The sequence below is a fragment of the Ahaetulla prasina genome, chromosome 10 (assembly GCF_028640845.1).
Source record: "Ahaetulla prasina isolate Xishuangbanna chromosome 10, ASM2864084v1, whole genome shotgun sequence".
In the NCBI taxonomy this organism is placed as follows: domain Eukaryota; kingdom Metazoa; phylum Chordata; class Lepidosauria; order Squamata; family Colubridae; genus Ahaetulla; species Ahaetulla prasina.
The window spans coordinates 10,429,337-10,456,776 of NC_080548.1; the positions used below are offsets into that span (position 1 = coordinate 10,429,337).

The 27,440-nt window shown below is 45.4% G+C and overlaps 1 protein-coding gene across 2 annotated transcripts; it reads right to left on the reverse strand.

Annotated features, from left to right (window-relative positions):
- On the reverse strand, positions 1-27,440 carry LOC131204736 (uncharacterized). 2 transcript variants are annotated; one of them, XM_058196260.1, is made up of 15 exons: positions 27,226-27,440; positions 21,514-21,668; positions 21,206-21,366; positions 20,280-20,439; positions 18,782-18,952; positions 15,706-15,797; positions 15,083-15,240; positions 13,131-13,234; positions 9,592-9,816; positions 7,699-7,784; positions 6,850-6,986; positions 5,373-5,462; positions 4,357-4,565; positions 1,705-1,911; positions 1-481 (listed from the first exon to the last, which is right to left on the reverse strand). In XM_058196260.1, exons 2-15 carry the CDS (start codon positions 21,661-21,663, stop codon positions 194-196), a joined length of 2,238 nt encoding a protein of 745 aa, XP_058052243.1. In that variant the 5' UTR covers positions 21,664-21,668; positions 27,226-27,440; the 3' UTR covers positions 1-193. The 2 variants fall into 2 exon arrangements, with proteins under 2 accessions (XP_058052243.1, XP_058052244.1); XM_058196261.1 differs by lacking the exon at positions 9,592-9,816.

Here is a 27,440-nt window from a genome sequence, read left to right on the forward strand (position 1 = left end):
GTTGTCCAACATAATCCAGTCATTGGAGCCAACAAAAACACAACTCAGCTGAATAGTCATACCTTCTCAGAAACATCAGATTGGCTGCTTCTATTACAAGCTTTTACTCAGTGCAAAGCTTCCTTTTTGATAAACTCTGGCTCAGCAAGCCATCGGGTCAATTTCCCCGAGCAATCCTAGCCTGTTTGGGAGACTAGCATTGGCTTGCACTTCGGGAGTCCCCATAGACATGAAAATCGGTCTGGAGGACATTTGAAGGAAGGCGTACTTCTTGAAAGGGTTGCTGTCCACCAAGAAAGAGGGTGAAAGTGCCAGGCTCCAACCACCACTGTCCAGCCCATATGGCTCTCTGGCTGAAAGATAATAGGAAGGCCACCTTGGCAGCTTGTCCCTGACGTATCAGCAACCGGCGGAAGCCAACCAGCTGCCAGCGGGGCATAGGCACAGATGCTTGTCCCCAACGGAGGTAGAGCTGCACCACCTGCAAGGGGTGGGGGGAAATGTTGGAAGTAAAGAGAAAGTTCATCAAGAGAAGAAGACATCAGCAGATTCTTCACACCTTCAAAGCATATTTCTACTTTGGGAACCTTTTCAAGCATGGAGAGATCTTTTATAAAGACTGTCACCCATTTATCCAGAATCAAGGGCTCTGAATCTATGTGAATGGCCACTGTAGCCTTCATCTACTCTTCTGAAAATTAGGAATCACTTTCCTTTCTGTTTGTTTGACAGGTTCCTTGAGATTAGAGACAAAGCATCTGTAGGACCCAATTTGGAAGCATACAATGAACCAAGAGAGTCCATTTCTTTCCCTCTCCCTCTTTCTAGCAAAGCAGGGGGACTCTATGAATCTTGCCAGTGGTGGAAATGCACAAACTTCAACAGCAGTTTCTAAGATTCCGAGAATAATTATTTGCATTAAGTATTATTTGCATTTTAATCCCTGCCTGACTGTGATTCTCTATCAAATAACAGGCTGCTGCGAATATTCTGCACTTGAAGCAAAGCCCACTATATCAAGAAGAAATATCAAAATATGTAAATCAGCTGGACAAGTATTCCTTATTAGTAAAAACAAATCACTATTCGTAATTCAGTAGTAATATTATCTTATCTGATCCTGTATCGGCAGCTTTGCAACCTGATCTCAAAAAAACTCTATTTCAGCAAAGTCAAAATTGGCTTTCTGTTCTTTGTTCAATGCTGTTCTTCATGAGAGCTGGAGACTGAAAATCAACCATCATGTGGGATTCGTAATCCCTGTGAGATGTCACTGCAACTTACTCATTTCTTAAAAACCTCTATTCCACCATAAGTGGGCCTTATAAATACATAAAATATCCTTAGGACGTTTTATTTATTTATTTTATTTATTTTGTCAAACACAACGATATATACTGTATAAGTATAAGCATCAAATAACCACACAAAATGAATACAACCAAAGGGAACATTAGGACAGGAACGGTAGGCACGCTGGTGTTCTTATGCATGCCCATGTTGTGTTTTGAGGTCAACTGCACAAAATTTGTCCATCAGCAGAGATGCTTTCAGCTGCTGCTGGTCTTCAACTTGACTCTCCATCCTCATAGCCTTTGGACCTCTTTGAGTTTCACCCATCTCAAGCAATATCTCATCCCTTTTATCCCACCCTCTCTGCCGCCACCAGTCTTTGCATGCAGACAAGCAACAGAATTGCCTCACCTCTTCACCATCTCTGGATCCAACGTTCTCTACCACCGCAGAGATGCTAAGATTACCACAAATGGGCACTTGGTCAGCACTCACTACCAGATCCCTGTACTGGAAGATGGTATAGGAGAGTCCGTACCCAAAGGGGTACATCGGGGCCTCTTGTCCATAGTAGCGATACGTCCTGCCAATCATTGTGTAGTTCTCCATTGGGGGTACCTGTGGTTGAGGACAAGAGTAGCTGAAGGAGATGGAAATATTTGGGGCGATATGTTTATAAAGATTCTCAGTCATCCAGGTCATGGTTGGTCCCAGAGACGTTTTTTCAAAGGCAACTGGACTTTGTTTTTCCTTGAAGATATTTCGCTTTTTGTCCAAGAAGTTTCTTTAGTTCTGACTGAACGGTGGAGAATGAATGGAAGGAAGCTTCTTGGATGAGAAGTGAAACGTCTTCAAGGAAAAACAAAGTCCAGCTGTCTTTGAAAAAACACCTTTGGAAATTTGGGGCTATAGCAAGCAGGTTCTAGGAGCGACTTGAGGCATTGTCTCTGCCCAGCCTTTATCAGTTAACCACCCTTGAATAAGTGCTCTAAATTGTCCCGATGTCAGCTTATTTTTCCGTAGTTAAGGTTTAATTACCGATTTGTTTTTCCTTGCTTTTATTTTAAATAGTGTGACGGCATTATTTTGCTGCATACTTTAAAAACAGTCCTTTCTATTCAAGAGGCAGTTAATGGACTGTAGCTAATCCCCCATTGGAGAACCACAAAAAACTAATTCAATGGGTTGAATCTGCATAAACTTTTAATTAAAATTGCCAGCGGCCTTTGTGGGATCTGACACACTTCAAAGGAAAGATTGCAACAGAAGCCGCTCTGCGAAAAGGAGGCTGCCGAATAGCACATCGGACTTTAATCTTACATGATGTATTTTCTGGTCTATATTTAGAAAAGTCCTTCAAGTCAAACCCAACTCTGATGAACTTCATAAAGTCTTTTATGTAGTTTCCCTGGCAACAATACAGAAAGGTGGTGTTGTTTTTTTCCTACTGCCTTCTTTCAAGACGACGTATGAGTTCAGTCTGCAATTCTTCAGTGATCTCACATTCCAACGGTAATCCCATCTGATCCCGTTACGTTTTTTGAGATCAGCCAAGGTGGTCAAAGGATCTGTTTCAGCCCTGTCCATCTTGAAAAAGGCCAGCACATTTACAGTTGGGCTGGAGGTGGGAGTTTCTTGGAACATGTTGAAGGCTTTTGAACACGGCCCTATGACCATGCAAATTTGCTCTGGTCATTCCAAGAAGTGCAAGCGTTCTGGTTAGAAGGACTCAAACGTTGTTAACTCTCAAGGAGAAGGAAAAACAAATCCCTTCTGTCAGGTTTTCTCTCCAACAGACATAGGGGCAGCGGCTGCTATTTTTAGACATTACATGGATTTATCTTCTCTTTTTATTTCTTATATGCAGGTTGTTTTTTCTGATTTTTACTATGTTGATTTCTAATAAGTGCAATCATTGCAATCAAATTAAAACAGAATGGAATGAAATTGGAATTAGAATAGAATAGAACAGAGCAGAATGGAATAGAATAGAATGAAACTAGGAAAGAATGAATAGAATAGATAATAAAATAAAATAAAATACATAAACAAACAATCCCAAAGTCTTGATACATCACTTAGATATGAGTGTATGCTGAATAAAAACAGAAAATACTTTTTGATTAAGTACCCTCCAGCACTCTTCTGTCTAAAATCAGGCTATACAGGTAGTCCTTGACTTACAGCCATTTGATTAGTGACCATCTGAACCAGTGGTGGGTTGCTACTGGTTCTCCCCGGTTCGGGAGAGCCGGTAGCGGAAATCTTGATATGAGAGCGAACCGGTTCACTCATAACGTCAGTTGGGCTCTCCCACCTGCCCCTGCGCTATTCCTACCTTTATTTTTTATTTTTTTATTTGCATTTATATCCCGTCCTTCTCCGAAGACTCAGGGCGGCTTACACTGTGTTAAGCAATAGTCTTCATCCATTTGTATATTATATACAAAGTCAACTTATTGCCCCCAACAATCTGGTCCTCATTTTTAGCTCAGCTGTAAGGCCTCAGAAGTTTTTTTACTCAATGCGCTTGCGTAAAACTCAAGTTTGGCGCGTGTGCGAGCGAAGCGAACATCCACGCGGCAATCGCACGCAAACCACATGCGCGATATGAACTGGTGGTAAAACTGGTAAGAACCTGCCACTAATCCGAACTTATGATGGCACTGAAAAAAGTGACTTCCAACGAATCATTGCATTTACATCGCAGTGTTCCTGTAGTTAGGTGATTGCAATTTAGCAACCGACACGTATTTGTGACCGTTGCAACATCCCAGAGTCACCTACTTGCCCTTTGCAACCTTCCCGGCCATTTTCCAGCAAGCAAAATCAATGGGCAAACCTGGACTTACTTAATGGCTATGGCCAAAAAATGGAAAAATTGGATGCAGTAATCTCACTTAATGACCGTGACGGAAGTTCAAGCTCGAATCGTGGTTATTAAGTTGAGGACTTCCTGTAGGTTTTTTTGTTGTTTTCTTAAGGGAGGGAGGATTCAGCTATTTCCTCCATGTCGAGTGCCACAATCCAGGAAAGAGGCACCATTTCCCATCCCAGCCATACCTGGTCCATTCCTGCTGGCCACGTAGCTGGCAGCCTGCCAGCAGGATTTGCCCCTTCAGCGCCCACCAACATCTTGGCCAGAGCCAGCCCTGTGGTCTCCGCAGGAAAGAAACAAGCCACGATTGCCCCCACGCCATCTTGTTCCTTGGCCCAGCTGATATCCAGAGGGCCGGCGTTGAACAGGAGCAGGATCACTGGACGGCCGGCGGCTGAAATGAAAGGCCCCACCCAGCTCATGAGGAGAAAAGTTGCGATCTTGTGCATCCCTCATAGGCGATGTTCTCCAGATATGTGGACTACTATACCCCTCAGCCCCAGCCATCATGCAGAGGGAGACCCAAAGACTGCTGACCCTGGGAACTGCCCATCACCACCAAGTTCCAGGTGAGCAGAGGGCATGCTTTCGTGAATAAGATCCATGGGTGGTAGTAGACACAGGTAACTTACAGGTAACTTAGAGGTGAGCAACCCAGAGTCCAAAGGATGCTCCTAGCTTTGCCTTTTCAACCCTGATCCCAAGATCATGCAGCTAATACCTGAGAGTAAACCCCCAATCATTATGATGTAAAATTCTGCCTTCTTTGGACCAAGGAGGTATTAAATCATGCAATGGTTTTTCTAAAGTAACAATTATTTTCAAGATTAACAATATTAAGACATTTATAATACTGGTTGAGTAAAGTTCAAATCCTACCAACTACAGGGACAGTATTCATGTAGTTTCTCTTATAGTAGCAACTGCTGGATTGTTCAGCTTCACATTCTACCTTACGACCCTAGAATCTCTCTGGGGTTTCACATCCAAGAACTAACCTGGTCTGATCCTGCTTACCTTTTCAAGATCAGCCAAGGGCCACTAGGTGCTACCACCCAGTTGGGCCATAATAATTCAACTGGACCCTAAAAGGTGGTCCAAGACGGCCAAAATGCTGGCCTCATCTCTTCTAGTGATGTCACTAGGTCATCTCCAGACTTCTTGGGAGTCCTCCTCTGGGGAAAGAGACAGACAAACTCACCCCAGGCCACAGATGACTGCAGAAGGTCCAGCTGATGTTCGGGCAAAGACAAGTTCTTGCGGTCATTGGATTCAGATTCCAAATCAATCCCTGAGTGGAAGGAACAGAGAGTGTGTGAAAAAGACCCCTTTACTACTCTGATGTTCCAGAGCTATCCAATCTCTATGCATGGGAATTTTTTCTGGGAAGGGGGAGGTGGGGTGGAGACTTTCTTCCTGTTGTCTATGGCAGGGGTCTCCAACCTTGGCAACTTTAAGCCTGGCGAACTTCAACTCCCAGAATTGAAGTCCGCCAGGCTTAAAGTTACCAAGATTGGAGATCCCTGGTCTATGGAGATTCTCATTCATCCAGGTCATGGTTGTCCCAAAGGTTCTTTCCCAAAAGATAATTGGACTTCCTTGGTTTTTCTCTTTCTTTGAAAATGTCCCACTTCTCATCCAAGAAGCTTCTTCAGTCCTTTAAGGCAGTGGTCCCCACCTTTTCCAGCTTGGCGATCCAGCCTGGTGTGTGTCAGTGGTGGGTTGCTATTGGTTCACCCTGGTTTGGCCAAACCGGTAGTGGCGGGAGGCTCTGCCCACCTGCCCGGACGTCATCAAATATGCTCTGTGCATGCGCAGAAGTGGTGTGCGCACAGAGCAAAGTGCGCACGTGAACTGGTAGCAAAGATAAGTGAAACACACCACTGGTGTGTGTATGTGCGTGTAGGGTGAGTGGCAGGCACATGTGTGTGTTATCTCTGCTCAAGCAAGTGGAACTTTGCTCGCAAGCGCCCTCCACCCATGGGATTGGAGCTTCATGCGCATGTGGTTTCCCATTTCCCTCGTGGCCCCAGTTTCAAACAGGCCATGGCCCGATAGTGGGTTGCCCGCAGCACGAGGGTTGGGGACCCCTGTTTTAAGGCAGTTCTTCAGCCCTTTAAGGCAGGGGTCCCCAACCTCTTGGCCATGAGCCATTTGGATACAGGTGAGTGAAGGACACATGCGGAGGCTCAGAGAGAGCGAAAAACGGGTCTACCAGAAGTTTGGGAAGCCCAGAAACGGGCCAGAGGGCCTCTGGAGTCTGGGGAGGTTGTTTTCACCCCCCCGGAGGCTCAACGAAAACCTCCGGAGCCCAGAGAGGGCAAAAATGCCCCCCTCCCCCGGCGTGGTGCAGGAGGCTGACTAGGTCACGCCCACCCAGCAACCAGGCAGAGAACCCCTTGCTAAAATTTTTGAAGCCCACCCCTGCCCAGTTGCCTTTAAAATGAAAGCACTTGTGAGATGACCACGACCTCGATGAAAGCAGAGAGGAGATCTCTCTGCCCACCAAAGGAACAAGGCTGGAGAAAGCATCTCAGGAAGGGACACGCTCTAATTCTCTGGAAAGCCAAGTCAAGAGAAAAGGAGAAATGCTTTCAGGCTTGCAAGACTCTGTTACTATAACCTTACATTTCTTGAAGGGCTGGCAGAAACCCTGCATTTTTAGGCACAGCTCTTACCTGTCCCAAGGCACGCAACCACAATATCTGCTCCTTCAACTGCAGCTTTCACTTCTTCGGGATAATACATGCGACATCTCGGATGCTCACATCCCAGGGCCCAGGTGACATTGGCTGAGATAGCTGCTAAGCCCTTCCTGCACATCAGCCAGAAACAAGAACTTCTCAGATGTCACAAACACCAGAAGGATCTCGTCTTCAGAGCCTTGATTTGTGGAACTGGATTCAACCAACCCTGGGAATGTCCTTCAATAGTCCCACCATATTATAGGTGCATTTGAAGCACCTACAACCAGCCGAATGCCCAAAGAAGTGGCTGGACTGCAGTTGGTTTCATAGCAGTGATGAAATCCAATTTTTTTTACTACTGGTTCTGTGGGCATGGCTTGGCAGGGGAAGGACACTGCAAAATCTCCATTCCCTCCCCACTCCTGGGGGAAGGATATTGCAAAATCTCCATTCCCGCCCCACTCTGGGTCCAGCCAGAGGTGGTTATTTGCCGGTACGCTGAACTACTCAAATTTTTTGCTACCAGTTCTCCAGAACCTGTCAGAACCTGCTGGATTTCACCCCTGCTTCATAGTTGAGTGTGATGAGAAGAAGGAATAACCGTGAGGAACAGGCGGAAGAGCCACAACCAAGATAACCCTCAAATAACATATCTCTCTCACTGGACAGTGAGTCGGGGCGGCACATCAATTTAATAAATAAAAAAATAATAATAATAATTCACACCAGTTGTAGAAGAGCTTAGAAGAAATCTAGATGAGAGCTCAGATCTAACACCATCAGCCTCGATCACAGTCGCACAAAAACCTGTTTGGGGGCAGAGAGGATTGTTGGTCCTACCTGGGTGTATAAATATATTGGGGTTCAGGGATTGGTGCATAGTCCCCAAAGAGGAGATCAGCTCTGTCTGCAAAGGGTCCGACCACCTGCCAGGAAGAATAAGGGAAAGTAGAGAAGCTGCTTTCTCTCAGAGGAACACCAAGTTAGTGGCCATCAAGGTTTCTGGGATTGACTTTTGATTTGATTCCCCCTTCCTCCTTTTATAAGTGAACTTAAGAATCAAACTAAGACCCACAGTACTTTTTTTATGTTTTAGTTTTGTGATTCAGTATAACCTATGCTAGTTACAGCATCACCTTGTGATCTAGGATCATTCTTTCTCATGGTCTCTGCTCCTTCCCAGCAGGGAGCTGCTGCTACAGGAGCCTTTAAAGCAGGGGTGTCGAAACTTGGCAACTTTAAGACTAGTGGACTTCAACTTCCAGAATTCCTTGGCCAGTCCACAAGTCTTAAAGTTGCCAAGTTTCGACACCCCTGCTTTAAAGAATGTCATCTAAAAAGCAGGACTTCTCAGTTATAGCAGCATCCACTGTTTGAAAAAGCAACCCCAAGACTTGGCCAGTCTAGACCCTCAGCACAAACTCAAAACCTTCCTTCCTTCCTTCCTCCCTCCCTCCTTCCCTCCTCCCATTTTCCTTCCTTCCTCCCTCCCTCTGTCACCCCTGAAAAAGACCTGACTGAGGCTATTTTGAGGCTTCAAGGGCTGCCACAACTGGAGCTCAGGGATATGGTGGGGGGGAGCTGGGGTTTGTAGTCAAAACAGAATACTTTCTCATGGGAACCAAGGACATTTCAGCAGGTGTTCTTGGAAGGAGGGGACTGAGGTCGCCTAGCAACTGGACTGTATCCTGATTGGATCATGTGACTGACTGCTTTGAGAAAGTGAAAAACCTCTACTTTTAATTAGGTTAAAACTGCGGGAACGTTTAGGATTGGTTTTCACCAGCCCATGCCAATATGACATATCCAATAAAGTTATTCTTTGAGGAATCTACCTGCCTCGGAGTTTTGCTTGCTGTGGGTATGTCACTTGGAACCCTGACATTAAACCAACTCTCCTAAACGCCAAGCTCCAAATGGAGCCGCTATCTGGGGTCCTGAGCCCTGGCTGCTTACCTGGTCAACCTGGGCAGCAGGAAGACCCAGGGTAGGTGGAGGGGAAGACCGAAGAAGCTGCAGAGGAGCCCTAGGAAGCCTACAGACCCTGTTGGAGACCCAGCGGGTAGAGGAAGTGGTGGCGGGGATTGTGTGCCAGGTGGGCGCCCGACTTAAAATCCATACCAAATGGCCGGCCACCCAGGAGCTCTACCAGGTGGAGGAGGACTTCAGCTGCCAGGCTGCACTCCAGGTGCCAGTGAGAGAGTGCCCAATCACCTCGACGAGGTAGGCAAGAACAACGATCCTCTAGTGGAGGTCGACAGGCCCACTGGACTTCAGTGAATCAGGGGATTGGAGGTACCAGACCATGGCCCGCAGCCAATCCCTAGGGGAGCTACTGGAGAGATTCGGCCAGCTGAGCCTCAGTGGTGTCGGGCACTCGCATCAACTTGAACAAGTGAGAGTGGTCCTGAGCGAGCCAACTTTCATGTTTTCTCCCCAGGGAGACTTATCTACCCGGCCTGTGACTCTTCTTCAGCCCAGTCCAACCCCGAGTCTTCCCAGGCGGGACCAGTCAACCACCATGGTGTCCTATGCCCCTCCGCAGCAGAGCCGTTGGAGACCGGCCAGCCTGCTGGAGAAGTCAAATTGGACAACTTGGACGTCATTTACCCAGTCATGTTCACAGATGTGTCAATCTCCCCATGAATATTTTCCAGGAGAGAAGGTCCATCGTTATTGCAAACGTTATCAGGAACGGGTTGATTTCGCAAGTGCCCCTTGGTGAACACTTACCGCAATGGTCTTGCGCAACAGATATTCCTCCTTAAAAGGTAGCATTTCGTTCCGGTTTTTCAGCAAAACAAAGCTCTGGAGGGCAGCTTTGAGGGCCAGACTGCGGTGGGCTTCTGACTGTATAACCTCAGCCCCCAGGGCATTATAAGGGTTCATGGCTGGTGGATCAAATTCTCCCAGGCGTAGACGAGTAAGGAAAAGGGGACGGACACGATCCCGGATCGTCTGCAGCAAGTAGGGAGAAGCAGAGTGTCTTCAATCAACTACAATGGAACACTGGGTCTATCCTTTCAAAATCCCTGGGCAGTCGCAATTTTACCTTAACTGGGTTGAAGACTCCTACGATAGCAAAAGGATCTATACCCGTGATGGTGAACCTATGGCACGCATGCCACAGGTGACACGCAGCACCCTCTCTGATGGCACATGAGCCATCACCCCAGTTCAGCTCCGCTGCGCATGTGTGCAAGCCTCCCGCCAGCCAGCTGGTCTTCGGGTCTCTGCTGTGCATGCACAGGGGGCAGGGCATGTGGGGGGCACATGGGTATGCAGGGTGCATACAGGGGGGATATATACACATGTGTGGGGGCGCACACATGTGCAGGGGGTGCAGCGCATGTGGGTGGGGTGCCTGCACATGCATGGGGGACAGGGTGCATTTCCGGAAGCCGCGCACGTATTGTATTTTGGGGATTTGGCCACGCATTCACACACATGCATTTGCATGCACACGTGTGCGCTTTGGGGGTACGGTCTGGAAAAGGTTCTTCATCGATGAACTATACTGTATATTTAGGATTTAGTCTTTTTAGGTTCAAATATTTTGTGGGCAAATATACTTTGCCTACTTTAAAAACTTTTTGGGTAGCTCGTTTCTTGTTTGTCTGTCTGTTTATTTTTTTACTTTTTGTGTGCTTTTCCAGAGTTTTGCGTACCCCTGGCCATGCAACTTTTTATATTATCCATCCAATCAGTTAATGTGGTGGAAGAGGGGATGTCTTAAGGGATCTCAGGCATAGCCAGATATTGGATCCCTGGGGTCACTTTAAAAAGGGTAAAAGTCAATGTGCAGAAATGAGTAAATTGATGTTTGAAATTAGAGAACAGGAAGATAAGCAATATTATAAGACATGGGATCTATTTTATCAATGGTTAGAAGGGAAAATATGATAAAGAAGATTGGAGCTTTTAACAAGGTAAGAATTATTGAATGATATAATGGTTTTAAGATGATGGAATAAATGGGGTAATAAGATAAAATATTGATCCAGAATAACTTATATTAAATCAGAGAATAAAATACTACAGTTAATCTAAGGATCAATTGATTAAAATATCTGAATATATATTAGATGATAAAATGTAAGATTAAATAAATTAACGATATGTAATTGTTGAAATCGCACAAAACAATTGTAACTCACCCACCGACACATTATATCTGAATGGAAGATGCTTTTATGTTTGTATGTTTTAAAAAATTAAATTTTTTTTAAAAAAGGGTAAAAGTCTTTGTGTACCCACATTATTGTAGGCTACTTCAGCAATAAATCATACCAATCATTCTATCCATAACGTACATAACATCTTATATCTTTAACATCTTTAAGTAAAAGAGTTTTCTCCCAGCATTTATTTATCTTAAAACAACTCCACACATTTTCCTATCATATCCCATCAAGGTACACAAATTCATTTACCTTCTTTGTTGTGGGGGTTTTTGTCTTTTGTTTTGGCCACTGATGCATAACTTGCAATCATTCATTCCATTTCTCCTAGTATGCTTTACTTTGGATGCTCCCTGTTGCATCGTACAATCTAACATTCACTGCAAACCAGTCCAGTTCTTAGCCAACCCCATGGCATCATCTGAATTAGAAGTGTACTTAACATGCATACCCTCCATCAGCAAACTCAAACATTAACACAAACCTTCTTTTTCATTGCATCCACTGCTTTTCCCATGCCATTCCACAAACCCTGCATTGCACAATTTTGGTGGCACTCTTCCTTGTTCCAAGCAGTTTCCACTTTTCCCCCCCTTAATTCCACTTTCCCTTCGTTCAACAGGGAGGCTGAGCTATCTTCTAATACTTTTAATTAGGGACTTGTAGTTTCTCTTATTCTAGAAAATTACATTTTCTATTGGCTCCAATTTCTTTTATTTTTCTTCTATGTTTATTTTCCTCCAAGAACCGCCAATTGACGGTGGTGAACAGGGAGCGGTGAACAGGGAGCGGTGAACAGGTGGGCGGAAGCGAATGAGTGGTGATAGGCAGTAGCAATCCCCACCACCTAGAACAGCTGATTGGCAGTATTCTGGGAGGCCGATCCAACCAGCAATCAGCTGCTTGGCAGCAAAGGCTCCAGTGTTCCCTGGGGCCGCACCAACCCCCCCACCACAATATTCGCTCTATAAGATGCACAGACATTTCCACCCACTTTTTTTCGCACTATAAGAATGCATCTTATAGTGGGAAAAATATGGTATATACCCCTCCATAATGCTTTACCACCCTCTCTAAGCAGTTTACAGCATCAGCATATTGCCGTCTAGAATCTGGGTCCTCATTTTACTGACTTCGGAAGGATGGAAGGCTCAGTCAACCTTGAGCCAGTGAGAATCGAACTCCTAGCAGTGGGCAGAGTCAGCCTGAAATACTGCATTCTAACCATGGCCATAATGACTCTTTGTTAAGCAGTCATGGTGTAATGACTACTTAGCAGTTCCAGGGTTTACAGTTGAGTGTGTTGTGTGAATGCTGCTAGAGAGTAACAGCTCCAAAATCTGAAGTTGGAGGGCAACAGCAAAGATGATCCTGTCCTCTGTAACATTCCTGAAAAATGCCCATCTAATTTCTGTTGATAATTTCCAAGTGAAGATGAGTCTAGCTTTTTCCATGACACTTAAACATCTGCTCACATTAAATCAAAACCTCCAGGTGGGATTCTACCGGTTCAGACCGGTTCAGGCAAACCGTTTGCTCCGACTTTTAGCTGTGAGCGAACTGGTTCTCTCTTCCTTTGAAGTGGGCCCGCCCACCTGCCCCTGCTTTATACTTACCTATATTTCTGCTTCTGAAGCCCAGCTGATCGGGGCGGCAGAGTGGATTGCTGGTTTCCTTGTTCTCAGCAACGCGGAAGTTCAATTTTCTGCAAAGTGTGCACACACACACACACATGCAGTGTGCACATGGCGAACACACGCTCAGCAAGCCAGTTGTTAAACTGGTAGGATCCCACCACTGAAAACCTCCCTACCTTGTAATATGAATCCATCGTTGTGGAATCTGAGTTAGCCTTTCTTCTTCAAGGAGATGCTCTTTAGAGCCCTGTTGCTGAGCTACAACTCCCCGCAATCCCATTTAATAATAATGAATTGCAATGGATGCTGGAAGGTGCAGTTTAGCAACATTTGGAAGAGCTCAGGGTTCCCTGTTTCTCTTCACTCATTTGGAAAAGTGATAGTATCACATCCCAACTTGTTTGCTCTGGAATTGGTGGCGGTTTCTTCTACTGCAAGGAGATAAGCCACTTACTTCCAGAGAAATGTTGCCCTTGTTAAGGGCTTCGGCTATATACATGTAAACATTATTCTTCATCCCATAGGAAAGTTCTAGATTACATCCGGCATTCACAGCCACTGCAGGGAGAAAGAAGGATGGCACAGTTAATCCAAAAAGTCAGCAAAACAATTCAGCTTCAATTCATGTTTATTTGCAAATTATGGTCTGGCTATCTCTTTGAGGAGACAGTCTGGCAATAGTATGTCATCCTTAGCAAGTGAATAGCAAGAGCACTTAGACTTATATACCACTTCACGGTGCTTCATGTGGCTGGCATGAAGGCCAAAGGCGCACAGAATGCTGTTACCTTCCCACCAAAGGTGGTCCCTATTTTTCTACTTGCATTTTTTAAGTGCTTTCGAACTGCTAGGTTGGCAGAAGCTGGGACAAGGAATGGGAGCTCACCCCATTACGTGGCACTAGGGATTCAAACTGCTGATCGACAAGCTCAGTGTCTTAGCCACTGAGCCACCAACAAAATTTGGTTCCATTCAAAGGAACTACTTTGCACCAATCAGATAACAGCAGATACTCTAAAAGATGCCACAGGCGACGTATTGTCCACCTCTACGTAACTGATACTTGGACAGATGAGTTAACAATGGAATTTTTGTTGTTCCCTGAGCTTGGCTGAAAGCTTGCAGACATTTGATTACCCAACTAGTCGCATCATCAGTTCCAGGGAATATTATCATCTTGCACTGACGATGTTATTTCACTGGATAATAAAATGTCTGCAAGTAAACAACTGAGGTCAGACAGCACCAAGAACACCCCAGTTCAACTGAACTACAGATATTCTCTTCTATTGGAGATAGACCATAAGGTGGCTTCCTTTCCTTCCATGCCCTTCTTATGTCTTGCAACAATACTGGGTCCTTCAATGCAACCCAACCTGGGTTCGAGACCTGAGCGCCATTTGATGGGGTGAGCTCCTGTTCCTGTCCCAGCTCCTGCCAACCTAGCAGTTCGAAAGTATGCAAATGTAAGTAGATAAATAGGTACCACTTAGGTGGGAAAGTAAGTGTGTTGTGTGTGCCTTGGCGTATATAGTCATGCTGGCCACGTGACCACGGAAATGTCTGTGGACTACACTGGCTCCCTTGGCTAAAAAATGCAGATGAGCACCATCACCTAGAGTCGGGCACCACTGGTGTCGTGTCCCACTCCTCCTCTGACGGCCGGGTCTGGGAAGTTTGTGTCAAGCGCGGCCACGAAGCCTCTGCAGCTTTGCCAAATTCCTGTCAGAGTTCTCAGGGCAGGCAGGAATCCAAGGTGTGACTTCAGCAGCCAGATGAGACTTTGCCTGACTCAAGGAATGCCAAAAAGCAGATCCTTTATATAGGCCATGGGGTGTGGCTCCATGACTCAGCACTTATCCAGGCCTGCCCCTCCCTTCCTTTTGCTGACGTCGCCTCTCCATTCTGTCCACTGTGTCTTTTTGTCCTCCTGCTCAGCTGCCGGCACTTCTAGCACGTGGCTGGCTTCGTGCTCACACGCTGTAGAAGGGAGGTTTGTTTGCTCAGTCTATCCGGGCATGGTGCCAGGGCTGGGGACTGGAGGCATACCAGGCCATTCTTCTTCACTATCAGGCTCTGGCTCAGATAGCAGATGGGAGGGGCCCGGCTGAGGAGAGGAGGGTGGGCGAGGCATAACAACTGGACAGAGGAAACCTTTACCTTTACATTGATATGTGCTAATTACAGACAAGGAGTTTTTGGTGGATGTGGGAAAGAAAATAGTTCTTCCATCGCTTCCATCGTCGCTTGGACGATGGAAGTATGGACAGATGGAAGCAAATCTGGGTTCCAGGCTAGAAGGTTAGCCTCAGAGCATGGACTCTTGGAACACAACCTGCAACTGAAGCTAGGTTGCAAAGGGCTCCTAGCAGGGAGATGAGAAGAGATGTGCTTTGCAACACTCACCCACTGCAGTCTCCAGGAAACTGTGCGTGTAGCGGTGCCCAGCCATGATCAGCTCCACAGCACCTTCATCACTCACTACGTAACCCTGGAAGCCCCATTCATCACGCAGGATGTCTGTCAGCAGCTTCTTGTTAGCACAGGCTGGGACGCCATTAATTCTGCCAGAGGAACCAAAGGTGGTTAGCAGACTTTACAAACGTAACCTCTTTGGGATCATGGCTTCTGGTCATCCTGATCTGACAAGAGCCAGTTTGATCTGGTGGTTCAGGCCCCAGGAAAAAAGCAGGAGGCAGTGAGTTCTAGTCCCACCTTAGCCATGAAAGCCTTTGAACCACTCTCCCTCAGCCCAACTCACCTCACGGGGTTGTTGTTGTGGGTAAAATAGGAGGAGGAAGATTTGTGGGATATGTCTGCTGCCTCAAGTTATTTGTAGAAGTAATACAGGCAGGGTATAAATAAAATAAAATATAAAATAAAATAATAAAAACAAAATAATAAAACAAATAAAATAAAACAAAAAACAATAAAATAAAAAAATAACAATAAAAAAATAAAATAATAATAAAATACAATACAATAAAATACAATACAATAAAATAAATGAAATTAAAATAAAATAATACCTGTTATAGCTACACATGAAGCTGAACGTCCCAGCCCGTACACAGGCTTCAAACTGAGGCAGGAAAGTCATGCGCCAATCACGTTCTTCCACCTGTCACAAAACACACCTCACGTGATCTCAGTGTACTGCCCGTCCATTGAACACGGCTTGTGAAACTTCTCCCAAATCAGTTCTGCCTTCTGCCCTTTTATGATAGGTAGTCCTCAGCTTATGACTGGTTGCATATGATCACTGCCGGAAAGCTCATAAAATTGATGGACCTCCCCCGGGATACTTACAACCTGGTTCCGTAGTTCCAACAGCTGCACCCCCTCCCTCACAGTCATATGTCTGCTGCTCGGCAACCAGCTCACAAGTACGGTTGTTTGCAGCATTCTGGGTTCTCATGACCGCATTTTTCTACACTTTTGCCGAAACCGGCATTTCCTTCCTTCTGGTTTTCAGCAAAACCAGCCCATAGCAAACAATTGGTTCACTTTACAATTCCGGCATTCACTTTACAACCGTGGTCTTTGCTTAAGGACTACCTCTAAAAAGGCCCTAGAATTGGGTCAGTCAGATGGCATTGCAACCATCATGATTTACAGCCGTAAAGAGCAGGCTCCATTACAATCTTAAGTTAAGGACTATTTGTAAATGCCTCAAGTTCATAACCATCCTGTAAAGCAGGGGTGTCCAAACTTGGTCCCTTTAAGACTTGTGGACTTCAATTCCCAGAGTTCCTCAGCCAGCTTTGCTGGCTGAGGGATTCTGGGAGTTGAAGTCCACAAGTCTTAAAGGGACCAAGTTTGGACACCCCTGCTGTAAAGTCTCTTTGTACACTCCCCATTGTAACCCAAGCCAGCCCTCTAAACATCTATGGTGATTCTCAGTCTATCCAGGTCATGGTTGTCCCAAAGGTGCTTTTTCAAGAGGCAACTGGACTTTCCTTTTTTTTTTCTTTGAAGACGTTTCACTTCTCATCCAGAGCTGAAGAAGCTTCTTGGATGAGAAGCGAAACGTCTTCAAAGAAAAACCAGAAAGTCCAGCTGCCTCTTGAAAAAGCACCTCTGGGCCAGAACTTAAACATATGGATGTGGGTTCATTTCATATTCTAGTGCAGGGGTCTCCAACCGTGGCAACTTTAAGCCTGAAGGACTTCAACTCCCAGAAGTCCTCCAGGAGTCCTCCAGCAAAGCTGGGGAAGAGGGACCTTGGAGTCCTAGTGGACAACTATTTAGATATGAGCGAGCAGCTGCCAAAAAAGCCAACCCAGTTCTGGGCTGCATAAACAGAGGGATAAAATCAAGATCACGTGAAGTGTTAATACCACTTTATAATGCCTTGGTAAGGCCACACTTGGAATATTGCATTCAGTTTTGGTCACCATGATGTAAAAAAGATGTTGAGACTCTAGAAAGAGTGCAGAGAAGAGCAACAAAGATGATTAGGGGACTGGAGGCTAAACATATGAAGAACGGTTGCAGGAACTTGGTATGTCTAGTTTAATGAAAAGAAGGACTAGGGGAGACATGATAGCAGTGTTCCAATATCTCAGGGGTTGCCACAAAGAAGAGGGAGTCAAACTATACTCCAAAGCACCTGAGGGTAGAACAAGAAGCAATGGGTTGGAACTAAATCAAGGAGAGAAGCAACTTAGAACTAAGGAGAAATCCCCTGAAAGTCAGAACAATTAATCATTGGAACAACTTGCCTGCAGAAGTTGTGAATGCTCCAACACTGGAAATTTTTAAGAAAATGTTGGATAACCATTTGTCTGAGATGGTGTAGGGTTTCCTCCCTCGGCAGGGGGTTGGACTAGAAGGCCTCCAAGGTCTCTTCCAACTCTATTGTTGTTGTTGTTGTTATTATTATAATTCTGGGAGTTGAAGTCCTCCAGGCTTAAAGTTGCCAAGGTTGGAGACCCCTGTTCTAGCGTGTGTTAATAGGAGTTAATGGTTGATCAAATTCCCACAACACCCATACATGAAAGAGAATCATTGACCATGATTAAGGAATACAGAGAGGATGGGCCCAGGGCTTGTCTGTTATGTCTTTAAAGTGGGACTGTGGTACATAGGAACAATGATATATAATATATATTTTGAGAATGACCCTCAGGAAATTTCAAGGCACTCGGGATGATGCCTTTTCAGCCACACCAGTTACTGTAGTCAACTTCCTTAGATATTGAACTATAACATCTACCTATTGTGACTCTACGACGCCGTATTATATTTAGCCTAATTTAATATTTTACCTCATCTATTGTACTTGTGTTTGTATGTATAGTGCAGTGATGGCTAACCTTTTTCCCCTCGGGTGCCAAAGGCGTGCTTGCGTGTGTGATAGCACGCACCCACGTGCCCACACCCATAATGCAATGCCCCTCACGCATGCCCTGCCCCGCTGCACATGCGCGCACAATCGCCCCTGCCCCCCTGCGCAGGCCAGTGTGACACACACCCCCGCGCTCCCAACCTCCTGCGCATGACCCCCCCATGCCCCATTTTGGGCCTAGCAGGCCTCCCTGAACCCTCCGGAGGCTTTCATGGAGCCTACAGGAGGGCGAAAACAGCCTCCCCTGGCCCTCCGGAGGCTGGAAATGGCCCATTTCTGGACTTCCGGTAGGCCCGTTTTTCGCCCTCCCAGAGCCTCCGTGCGAGCCCTGTACTTACCTGGCATCCAAAACGGGCTGCGTGGAGATTCCTGGGAGGGGCAGTGCGGTATGGACATGCGCACGTGTCTCTCGCATGCGCGGCAGAGACCCAAAAATCAGGTGGCCTATGGGAGGCACACGCGCAGTGGAGTTGATCTAGGGCGACGGCTTGTGTGCCCACAGAAATGGCTCCATGTGCCACGGGTATAGTGTATTTCATTAGTGTTGTATATCCGTGACTGCATGGCCCCTGGAGATGCAATGTACTATATCAAATAAATAAATAAGGTCTCTTGCGTTGTTCTTTCTTTGAGGGTTGCAAGAAACTAGGCGGTTGGGACAAAAATAAAAGAGATAGAGAAACTAGCAGGAAGGAGGTGCTCAACTCCAGAACCCACCTGGACAGAAGGTCCATCTCTGGTCCTCTTTCACTGACCTTGGCATCAAAGAAAAACCGGGATACAGGGATATTCTCAGGACCCCCATGGACATCAAAATGCTTGCAGCCAGCATTAGCTTTGACGTAACGGGGATGGTCACCCTGAAGTCCCTTCACAAATGCAATTCCCAGCAGGGTGGTCAAGAATGGGTCCTCTCCATAAGTCTCCTAAGAGTGGGAAAAGAAGCAAGCTGGTCAGCTCAACCCTATTCTTCCCCCATCCTGTTTTTATTTCAGTTAATGACAAGTGTAAAACGAGGCCAATCTGGCAAAGAAATGAATTACAAAGAAGAAGCACCAAAGCAATGAGATTCATAAATAATAGGTGCATAATATAGCAAGATATTAATACTGTAATCTTAAACCCACAATCTAAAATGAAATGCAGAATATTATCAGCCTTAAACCCATAAAATTAAAGCTGATACCCATGATCAAAAGCCCTTGATCACTGAATCACTCATTTCTACTTCTGGTTATCCCATTTCTGAGAGTAAGATGCCAAACTAGCAGTTCCTTGGGCCTTTCTTAACTTTTTCCAGGTCAAACTATCTCAAAATTTGCTTTAACCTAATTTTTAGCTCAGTTAACTCTTATGGCCAAGACTAGGAATATTTGTAAGCTTTAGTGTAATCCCTGTTGAGATAAGGTAACCTTTATTGTCATTTTTTTTTACTGTGAGCACACTGGCACGCATTAAAAAATGAAATTCTGTATACATTCCACATACAATACATACATATGTATATAGCATGTGTAGGACCACTTTTGGTGGGAAGGTAACAGCGTTCCGTGCGCCTTTGGCGTTCAGTCATGCTGGCCACATGACCACGGAGACGTCTTTGGACAGTGCTAGCTTTTTGGCTTTGAAACGGAGATGAGCACTGCTCCCTAGAGTCGGGAACGACTAGCACATATGTGCGAGGGGAACCTTTAACTTTACCTTTATATTAATCACTTCATTCTGAACACGTAGCACAAAAACGAAACTTGAGACTTCACAAGGTTGATGCCACATGGAACAAGACTGTGACTAAATCTAGACTGGCTTGAATTTTTTAAAATTTTTAATTGATTTTATGGGTTTAAATTTTTATTAATTTTACAGGGTTGATATTGTATTTTAAATGGGGCCAATTGAATAAGTTTTTTAATGTTTGTGTTTAGCATTGTATGTGTTGTTTTTTTGTATTTTATTGTGGCTGTAAACCGCCCTGAGTCCTTCGGGAGAAGGGCGGTATACAAATTAAAATATGATGATGATGATGATGATGATGCTTCAGATACCACCAAACCTTTCCCAGAAGGTAACAAGATCTTGGTCTTGAGATTCAAGAATCAGCTATTGTTCTTCACAACTTTGGAGGCACTCAACCATAGTTGCATTTCACAGGGCTATTCTAATTAAAAGTCTCTGAGATGTTTTCCCTGATCTTCTAGGTCTGATGGACCTCAATCCTTACCCTCCCCATTCATGTTCCTAAATCTTTGATACCTGGTTCCTGCCCCAGAGTGGATGCCGCATGATGTTCAAGACTGGGCTGAAACAGCTTAAGCCGGTATGGTCCTTGTAGTAGCCTATGGAGTTAAAATAGTTGTGCTTGGCGCGGACCTCAGTGGCCGTAGCATTGGCCACTTTGAAGATGAGTTGAGGGCTGTGGGAAGACATAAGGAGAGTTGAAGAGGAAAGGATTCTGTATTGTCATGAAATGAGGTCATGTCAAACAGGCATGCTATGCTAGGCCGTCATTCTTTACAGATGGGAGTCTCAGTTCTCTGTGGGGCCAAGATAAGAGCTTCCAGAGATCTCTAAATGAGGCCCCAACTATGTATTTTGTGTCAACGACATCATACGCAAATAGTGTGCAGCACATCATTTACGTGATTTGCATGGGGATGTTAGCCATAGTCAGGATCATCAATGGAAGCTACACAGAAGTTGGGATTGTAATTATTTTCCTTGGCCATGGAAATTAGACTCAGAAATAAGGTGACACTACCTAGATTTTCTTCCAAACTGAGGAAGGCTTCCTAAAGGTTGTTCATAGGTAGACAGTGGAACAGTCTACCTCTGGTGGTTTCGGTTCTCCATCTCTGGAGACTTTGAAGAAGAAGCTGTACATCTGCCTCTGGTAGACGGTGTAAATTGTCTTTGGAGTAGACAATCCTTGTGGCCTTTCCAATTCTACAATTCCAAAAATGATGCCAGGTTTTGCAACTCTGGACTCCAGCATGATTGCTGAATATTTAGCAATAATGGGTCACCAAGATTCTAAGTCTAAGAAATCTAAGTGAGCTCAGAGACAGAATTGGGGCAACCCTCACATAACAACTGCTTTGCTGACAAATGGAGATTTTGTCCTCAATTGTGGCCATAAGTCTATGACTACCCATACATTGACTTAATAGGTAAACTCCTACCTGAAAGAGGCAGCCAAGCCAAGCGCTTGAGGAAAAGATGTTGCCCAGCCTCGTGCCTCGGCATCCCCACGAAGACATTCGGTGTTCCAGTTATAGGGCCCAATGCCCAAACGGGCAATAGGTGGGGCTGGTCCATTTCCCAGAGCTCCACCTCTCGCCATCTGTGAGTAGAAAGCCCATATGGTGAACAGATAACTATGGTCAGGCATGCCTCCGATGTGGTTTCATAGACGAAGACAAGCAGACTGGTTCTTCCAAAGCCCCGTTGACCATCAACCCCACCAAACCACTCAAGATGCTTCTCGTACCTGCAGGATCATCTCCTCTGGAGTTAGCCTGTTAACCAAATCATCCACTCGTTCCTCCCAAGACAATGTGGGATCCCTGAAGGGAAAGTCCCATCCCCAGCAGAGCCCAGCCAACAGCAATGGGGCAGCAAGGTGACAAAAAGCCATCATTTTGTCTGCAATGGAGAAAATAGCAATAGCACTTTGAGTTATATATTATCATATTGCTTTACAGCCTGCTCTAAGTGGTTTACGGAGTCAGCATATTGCACTCAATAATCTGGATCCTCATTTTACCCACCTCGGAAGCAGTGGTGGGATTCAAATTTTCTTATTATCGGTTCTGTGGGTGTGGCTTGGTGGGCAGGGCATGGCATGGCTTGGGGGTTTGGCAGGGGAAGGATATTATAAAATCCCCATTTCCTCCTGATCAGCTGGGACTCAGGAGGCAGAGAATAGATGAGGCAAGTTAGAGGTGGTATTTACCGGTTCTCCGAACTACTCAAAATTTCCGCTACCGGTTCTCCAGAACTGGTCAGAACTGCTGAATACCACCCCTGCTTGGAAGGATGGAAAGCTGAGTCAAGCATCAAGGGAGATTGATTCCTCCATCAAGGAAGCCATGCTAAGTCTATCTATGCATTGCTAAACATGTTAGCTGGTTTCACCCATTGGCGCTAACTAACAAGCCATCATTTGTGAATCCCAGGTTTGGGTGTATGGCCAGCCATGAAACCAGAACCGAACCAACCATATCACAAGATCGACGTGGCCTATGAATGGATCCTTTCCACGTGGAGAACAAGACACAAAGATTGACAGACAAGATCAGGGCTCTCCAACCTTAGCAACTTTAAGACCTGTGCACTTCAACTCCCAGCATTTCTCAGTCAGCAAAACTGAGGAACTCTGGGAATTGAAGTCCACAGTAGTGGTGGGTTTCAATTTTTTTTTACTACCGCTTCTGTTGGTGTGGCTTGGTGGGCGTGGCTTGGAGGATTTGGCAGGGGAAGGATACTGTAAAATCCCCACTTCCTCCCAATCAGCTGGGACTCAGGAGGCAGAGAATAGATGAGGCAAGTCAGAGGTGGTATTTACCGGTTCTCTGAACTGGTCAGAACTGCTGAATACCACCCCTGCTCGGAAGGATGGAAAGCTGAGTCAACCTTGAGCCGGTGGAGGATTGAACTCCTGGCAGTGAGCTGAATTAGCCTGCAATACTGCACTGCGCCACCACGGCTCAATGCGTGGTGAGTTTATGGTGTAGGAGAACGTGCCTTAGAGATGAGTTTTCATCCAGATAGGATTTTTTTTGGCATATCTTGGAAGTGGCTTAATGTTCCGTCTTCCAAGACAGGGCTCTCCAATCTTGGTCCCTTTAAGACTTGTGGACTTCAACTCCCAGAGTTCCTCTGGGAGTTGAAGTCCACAAGTTTTAAAGGGACCAAGGTTGGAGACCCCTGTTCCAAGATATTCTTTCTATTTTCCATTCCTGCCCCCATCCTGGTAATCCCATTTAAGAACTAACTAGTTTCTACAGGAAACTTCACAAAAGTCTAGAGACCTTCATCCTGGAATGAATCTTTAATGGTTTATTAAGAAAAGCCCAAGGGAAATTCAAGAGCAGCTGCATTAATTCTGGGTAGAGCGGCTGAATTCATCCACCATATCCTTGCTCATACAGTTCAAAACCACAGGTCATTGAATTAACCGCAAATGATTGGCTCTGCACATTAAACCATGAACTGACTTACAAACCTAGTCACTGTTGCGCAATCATGCTAAGCCAAAATTAAACCATATGATAACTCAATCCACAGTGTCATCTCAACTCATTATACTAGCCATGACAAAATGACATAGTGTGCAGTAAACCATAATGGGTTTTGTTATGATCCTGCTATGTGAATCCAGGCACTGCCATCTATTCAACAAACTACACCTCATTGCAATTTATGAACCCAGCGAAGAGTCACAAAGAGACTGCAGAAAATCACCAAGGCACAATATTTGATATTCTGGTGGGGTGAGCTGGGTTCAAATCCAAGCTTGGATGTGGGGTCAATGGCAGCCAATCCCACTGGGGAAGGGAGACACAAGGATGGAGGAATTATGTATTCCACCCTAGCTCTTTAGAAAAAAAAGAAGGAAGCATTGCAATCGTGTGGATTCATACCAAATGATATCAAGATTCATTTACTGATGAGCCCATATGCCAGTCCTATCAGAACCTCTTAGCCATCAAAAGAAAATACAGTCTAGACACCCCAATTTTGAAAAACGCTTTGAAAAACGTAAACCCAAACAGAAAGAAAGAAATTATATTTGTCTATTAGAGAAATAAATAAATAAATAAGACAGAAAGACAGAGAGACAGGAAGGAAGGAAGGAAGGAAGGAAGGAAGGAAAAGAAAGGAAAGGAAAATTTCCGAACAAGTATGTTAAAGCATAGTTCAACATGAATCCATAATATGATTTGTTTTGCTTGTTGCATGTTGTATGAATATCCAGCCAACTGTAGTTTTACCCAATAAACCCTATAAATCAACCATGGTTTTGTGCAATGTAGGAGCTATGATAATTGTGTTCACTCTGGGCTTAAATGAAACTGTCAATGGCCTGATTCAATCCTTGGGAGGGCTGCTGATGTGGTTGGTTCCCAGCTTCAGTAGCACCTTCTGTACAGAGATAAGCTGATGTTGAGAACACAGGGAAGACAATGAACCAAGAAACTGGTAAAGTGCCTGTAAGGACAGAAGCAACACCCTCTTCTGAAGATACCTTATTGAAAAGTTGTTAGCCTGAACCCTGGAGCAAAGAACATGCAGTTCTGGGACTTAAGCAGTGATGGAATTCAATTTTTTTTTTACTATGGTTCTGTGGCCGTCACTTGGTGGGTGTGGCAGGGGGAGGATACTGCGAAATCTCTATTCCCATCCCACTCCAGGGGAAGGATACTGCAACATCCCCATTCCCTCCCCACTCCTGGGGGAAGGATATTGCAAAATCTCCATTCCCAACCCACTCTGGGACCAGCCAGAGGTGGCATTTGCCGGTTCTCCAAACTATTCAAAATTTCTGCTACCAGTTCTCCAGGACCTGTCAGAACCTGCTGAATAGCACCCATGACTTCTGCTGATTTTTAAAGAATTAGAAATGTTCTCAGGACCAACGCCTAAACAAGTGAGTGAAATCTTCTTGGGAAAGGAGATTTATGTGCACGCAATGCGAGTATAACATGGCTAAACAAGATAAGCGTCTTGAGGATTCTAGAAAGTCAAAGGCCTACAAGAGAATTCCCTGAAGGTGTCTATGAAATCACAACATGGGTCTTCTGAGCCAGACAATGAAAGTAGCTTGCCGTGACTTACTATTACTATCTATTGAGATAGATAACTGAGAGTCTTTGGCCTAATAGTGGTTAGAAAGGCTGGAAAGCAGGAAGCTGTGAGTTCAAGTCCCACTTTAGCCATGAAAGCCGGCTGGATGACTTCGGGCCCATCACTCTCTCTCAACCCAGCTCACCTTCCAGGGTTGTTGTGGGGAAAATAAGAGGAGGAGGAGGAGGAGGAGGAGGTGGTGTGTATTTGCCACCTTGAATTATTTGCAAAAACAATAAAAGCAGGATATAAATAAATACAGAAAAAAGAAGAAATTTTAAAAAATCTATTGCTATCTATTACTAATACTTACTATTACTATCTATTATTAATATCCAAGAGGTAATTTGCAAAAGGCAGCTGGACTTCCTTGGGTTTTTTTTCCTTGAAAACATTTTGCTTCTCATCCAAGAAACTGGTCAGAACTGAAGAAGCTTCTTGGATGAGAAGCAAAACATTTTAAAATAGGAGTCTCCAACCTTGGCAACTTTAAGCCTAGCGGCTTCAACTCCCAGAATTCTGGGAGTTGAAGTCCGCCAGGCTTAAAGTTGCCAAGGTTGGAGACCCCAGTTTTAAAGGAAAAAAAACAAAGCTGCCTTTTCAAAAGCATTGTTGGGACGACTGTGACCTGGATGATTGAGAATCTCCACAGGCCTTTTTACTATCTTCTCTGACTTAGAATTTTACTTCCTGGGGTGGATTTCAGTCTGAGTACTACTCGTCTGCTCTGAAACTGCTCACTATTTTTGAGATCAGCTCTGTCCCCAAAACGGAGCCATTTCCCTACAACAAGAACCCTAAGCATCAAGGGAGATTGATTCCTCCATCAAGGAAGCCATGCTAAGTCTATCTATGCATTGCTAAACATGTTAGCTGGTTTTATCCATTGGCGCTAACTAACAAGCCATCATTTGCGGATCCCAGGCTTGGGTGTATGGCCAGCCACGAAACCAGAACCGAACCAACCATATCACAAGATCGACGTGGGCTACAAACGTGGAGAACAAGACGCAAAGATTGACAGACAAGATCAGGGCTCTCCAACCTTAGCAACTTTAAGACCTGTGCACTTCAACTCCCAGCATTCCTCAGCCAGCAAAACTGAGGAACTCTGGGAATTGAAGTCCACAGTAGTGGTGGGTTTCAATTTTTTTTTACTACCGTTCTGTGGGTGTGGCTTGGTGGGCGTGGCAAGGGAAGGATACTGTAAAATCTCCATTCCCTCCCCAATCCAGGGGAAGGTCACTGCAAAATCCCCATTTCCTCCCTATCAGCTGGGACTTGGGAGAGCCAGAGAATAGATGGGGGTAGAGCCGGTCAGAATTTTTATTATCGGTTCTCCGAACTACTCAAAATTCCTGCTACCGGTTCTCCAGAACTGGCCAGAACCTGCTGAAACCCACCTCCGGTCCACAGGTCTTAAAGTTGCCAAGATTGGAGACCCCTGGACTAGGTGGACATTCCCTGCTGATCCACATGATGCTTAATCCCATAAAAAGCCTTCCCAAAAGTTAAAACAGGCTGACATGAATGTTTTGAAACTGGAGATTTGGATTTTCACCCAACCCCACCTCCGTGGTACCCTTGCTGTTGCCCTCCTGAAAGTCAAGCTTTCATCAGGAGCAATCGGTTAATGATCAAAGGGAAAGCCCACTTAAGAGATGCGCACCTGTCTTCTGGACAACCCTAGGAATCCGTTAGCGTGTGGTTTCCGGCGATGCTTTCACTCCTTCACAACCTCATTTGTGGTCCTGAGCCCGATCTAAGCTTGATGTGGTTTTGTAGTGCAACACCTGGATTATTTTCTACCTGTCTACCCTCCAGAGCAGGGTTCTCCAACCTTGGCAACTTTAAGCTTGGAGGACTTCAACTCCCAGAATTCCCCCAGCCAGCTTTGCTCCAGGCTTAAAGTTGCCAAGGTTGGAGACCCCTGCTCCATAGGCAGCAGAACAACACCCTACTCAGCTCTGCAGCCAACTTTCTGGTTGGCACCAGCACTGTTTCTGGTTTGGTTTTCGGGTTCCAAGGCTGGGATTGCGACCCCCCCCACCTCCCCAATTCCCAACCCCAAGGAGGCGCGTTTCTGCCCCCTTCGGAACCTCAGCTGTGCCGGACCTGGTTCGATCCTCTCCAGCCACGGAAGGTAACCAACCCAAGTTGGTTAAGGGTCGCTGATGGAGAGAGGGCGAAAGAGGTTACTGCTCTCTCTCTCTCTCTCTCTCTCTCTCTCTCTCTCTCTCTCTCTCTCTCTCTCTATCTATATCTATATATATATATATATATATATATATATATATATATATATATATATATTCCTCCCTCCCTTCCCCCCCCGCTACCTTTCCCCCTTTACCTTCTCCCGCGATCCCTCCGTCCAGCCGCTTCTGCACCCGGCTACGACTGGCCGTATCTGTTGCAAGCGCAGAGGTCTTGCACAACGGCGATCACGAGGCTGCTGCTCCTCCGCCTCTGCAGCCCGGAGGCTTGCGGGGAAAAGCTTGAGAACCGCCGCCTGCAGACAAGGAGCTCCTTCCCGGCTGACTCTTTATGCTTCCTTCCTTCCTCAGC

Bases quoted from the DNA above. Each gene is read 5' to 3' on its own strand.
- LOC131204736 (XM_058196260.1), bottom strand. From the start codon at position 21,663: ATGATGGCTTTTTGTCACCTTGCTGCCCCATTGCTGTTGGCTGGGCTC. The intron at 13,235-15,082 runs GTGAGTGTTGCA...TTCTCCCTGCAG, and splicing joins TTTCCTGGAGACTGCAGTGG to TGGCTGTGAATGCCGGATGT. The intron at 1,912-4,356 runs GTATGGCTGGGA...CCTCAACCACAG, and splicing joins GGCCAGCAGGAATGGACCAG to GTACCCCCAATGGAGAACTA.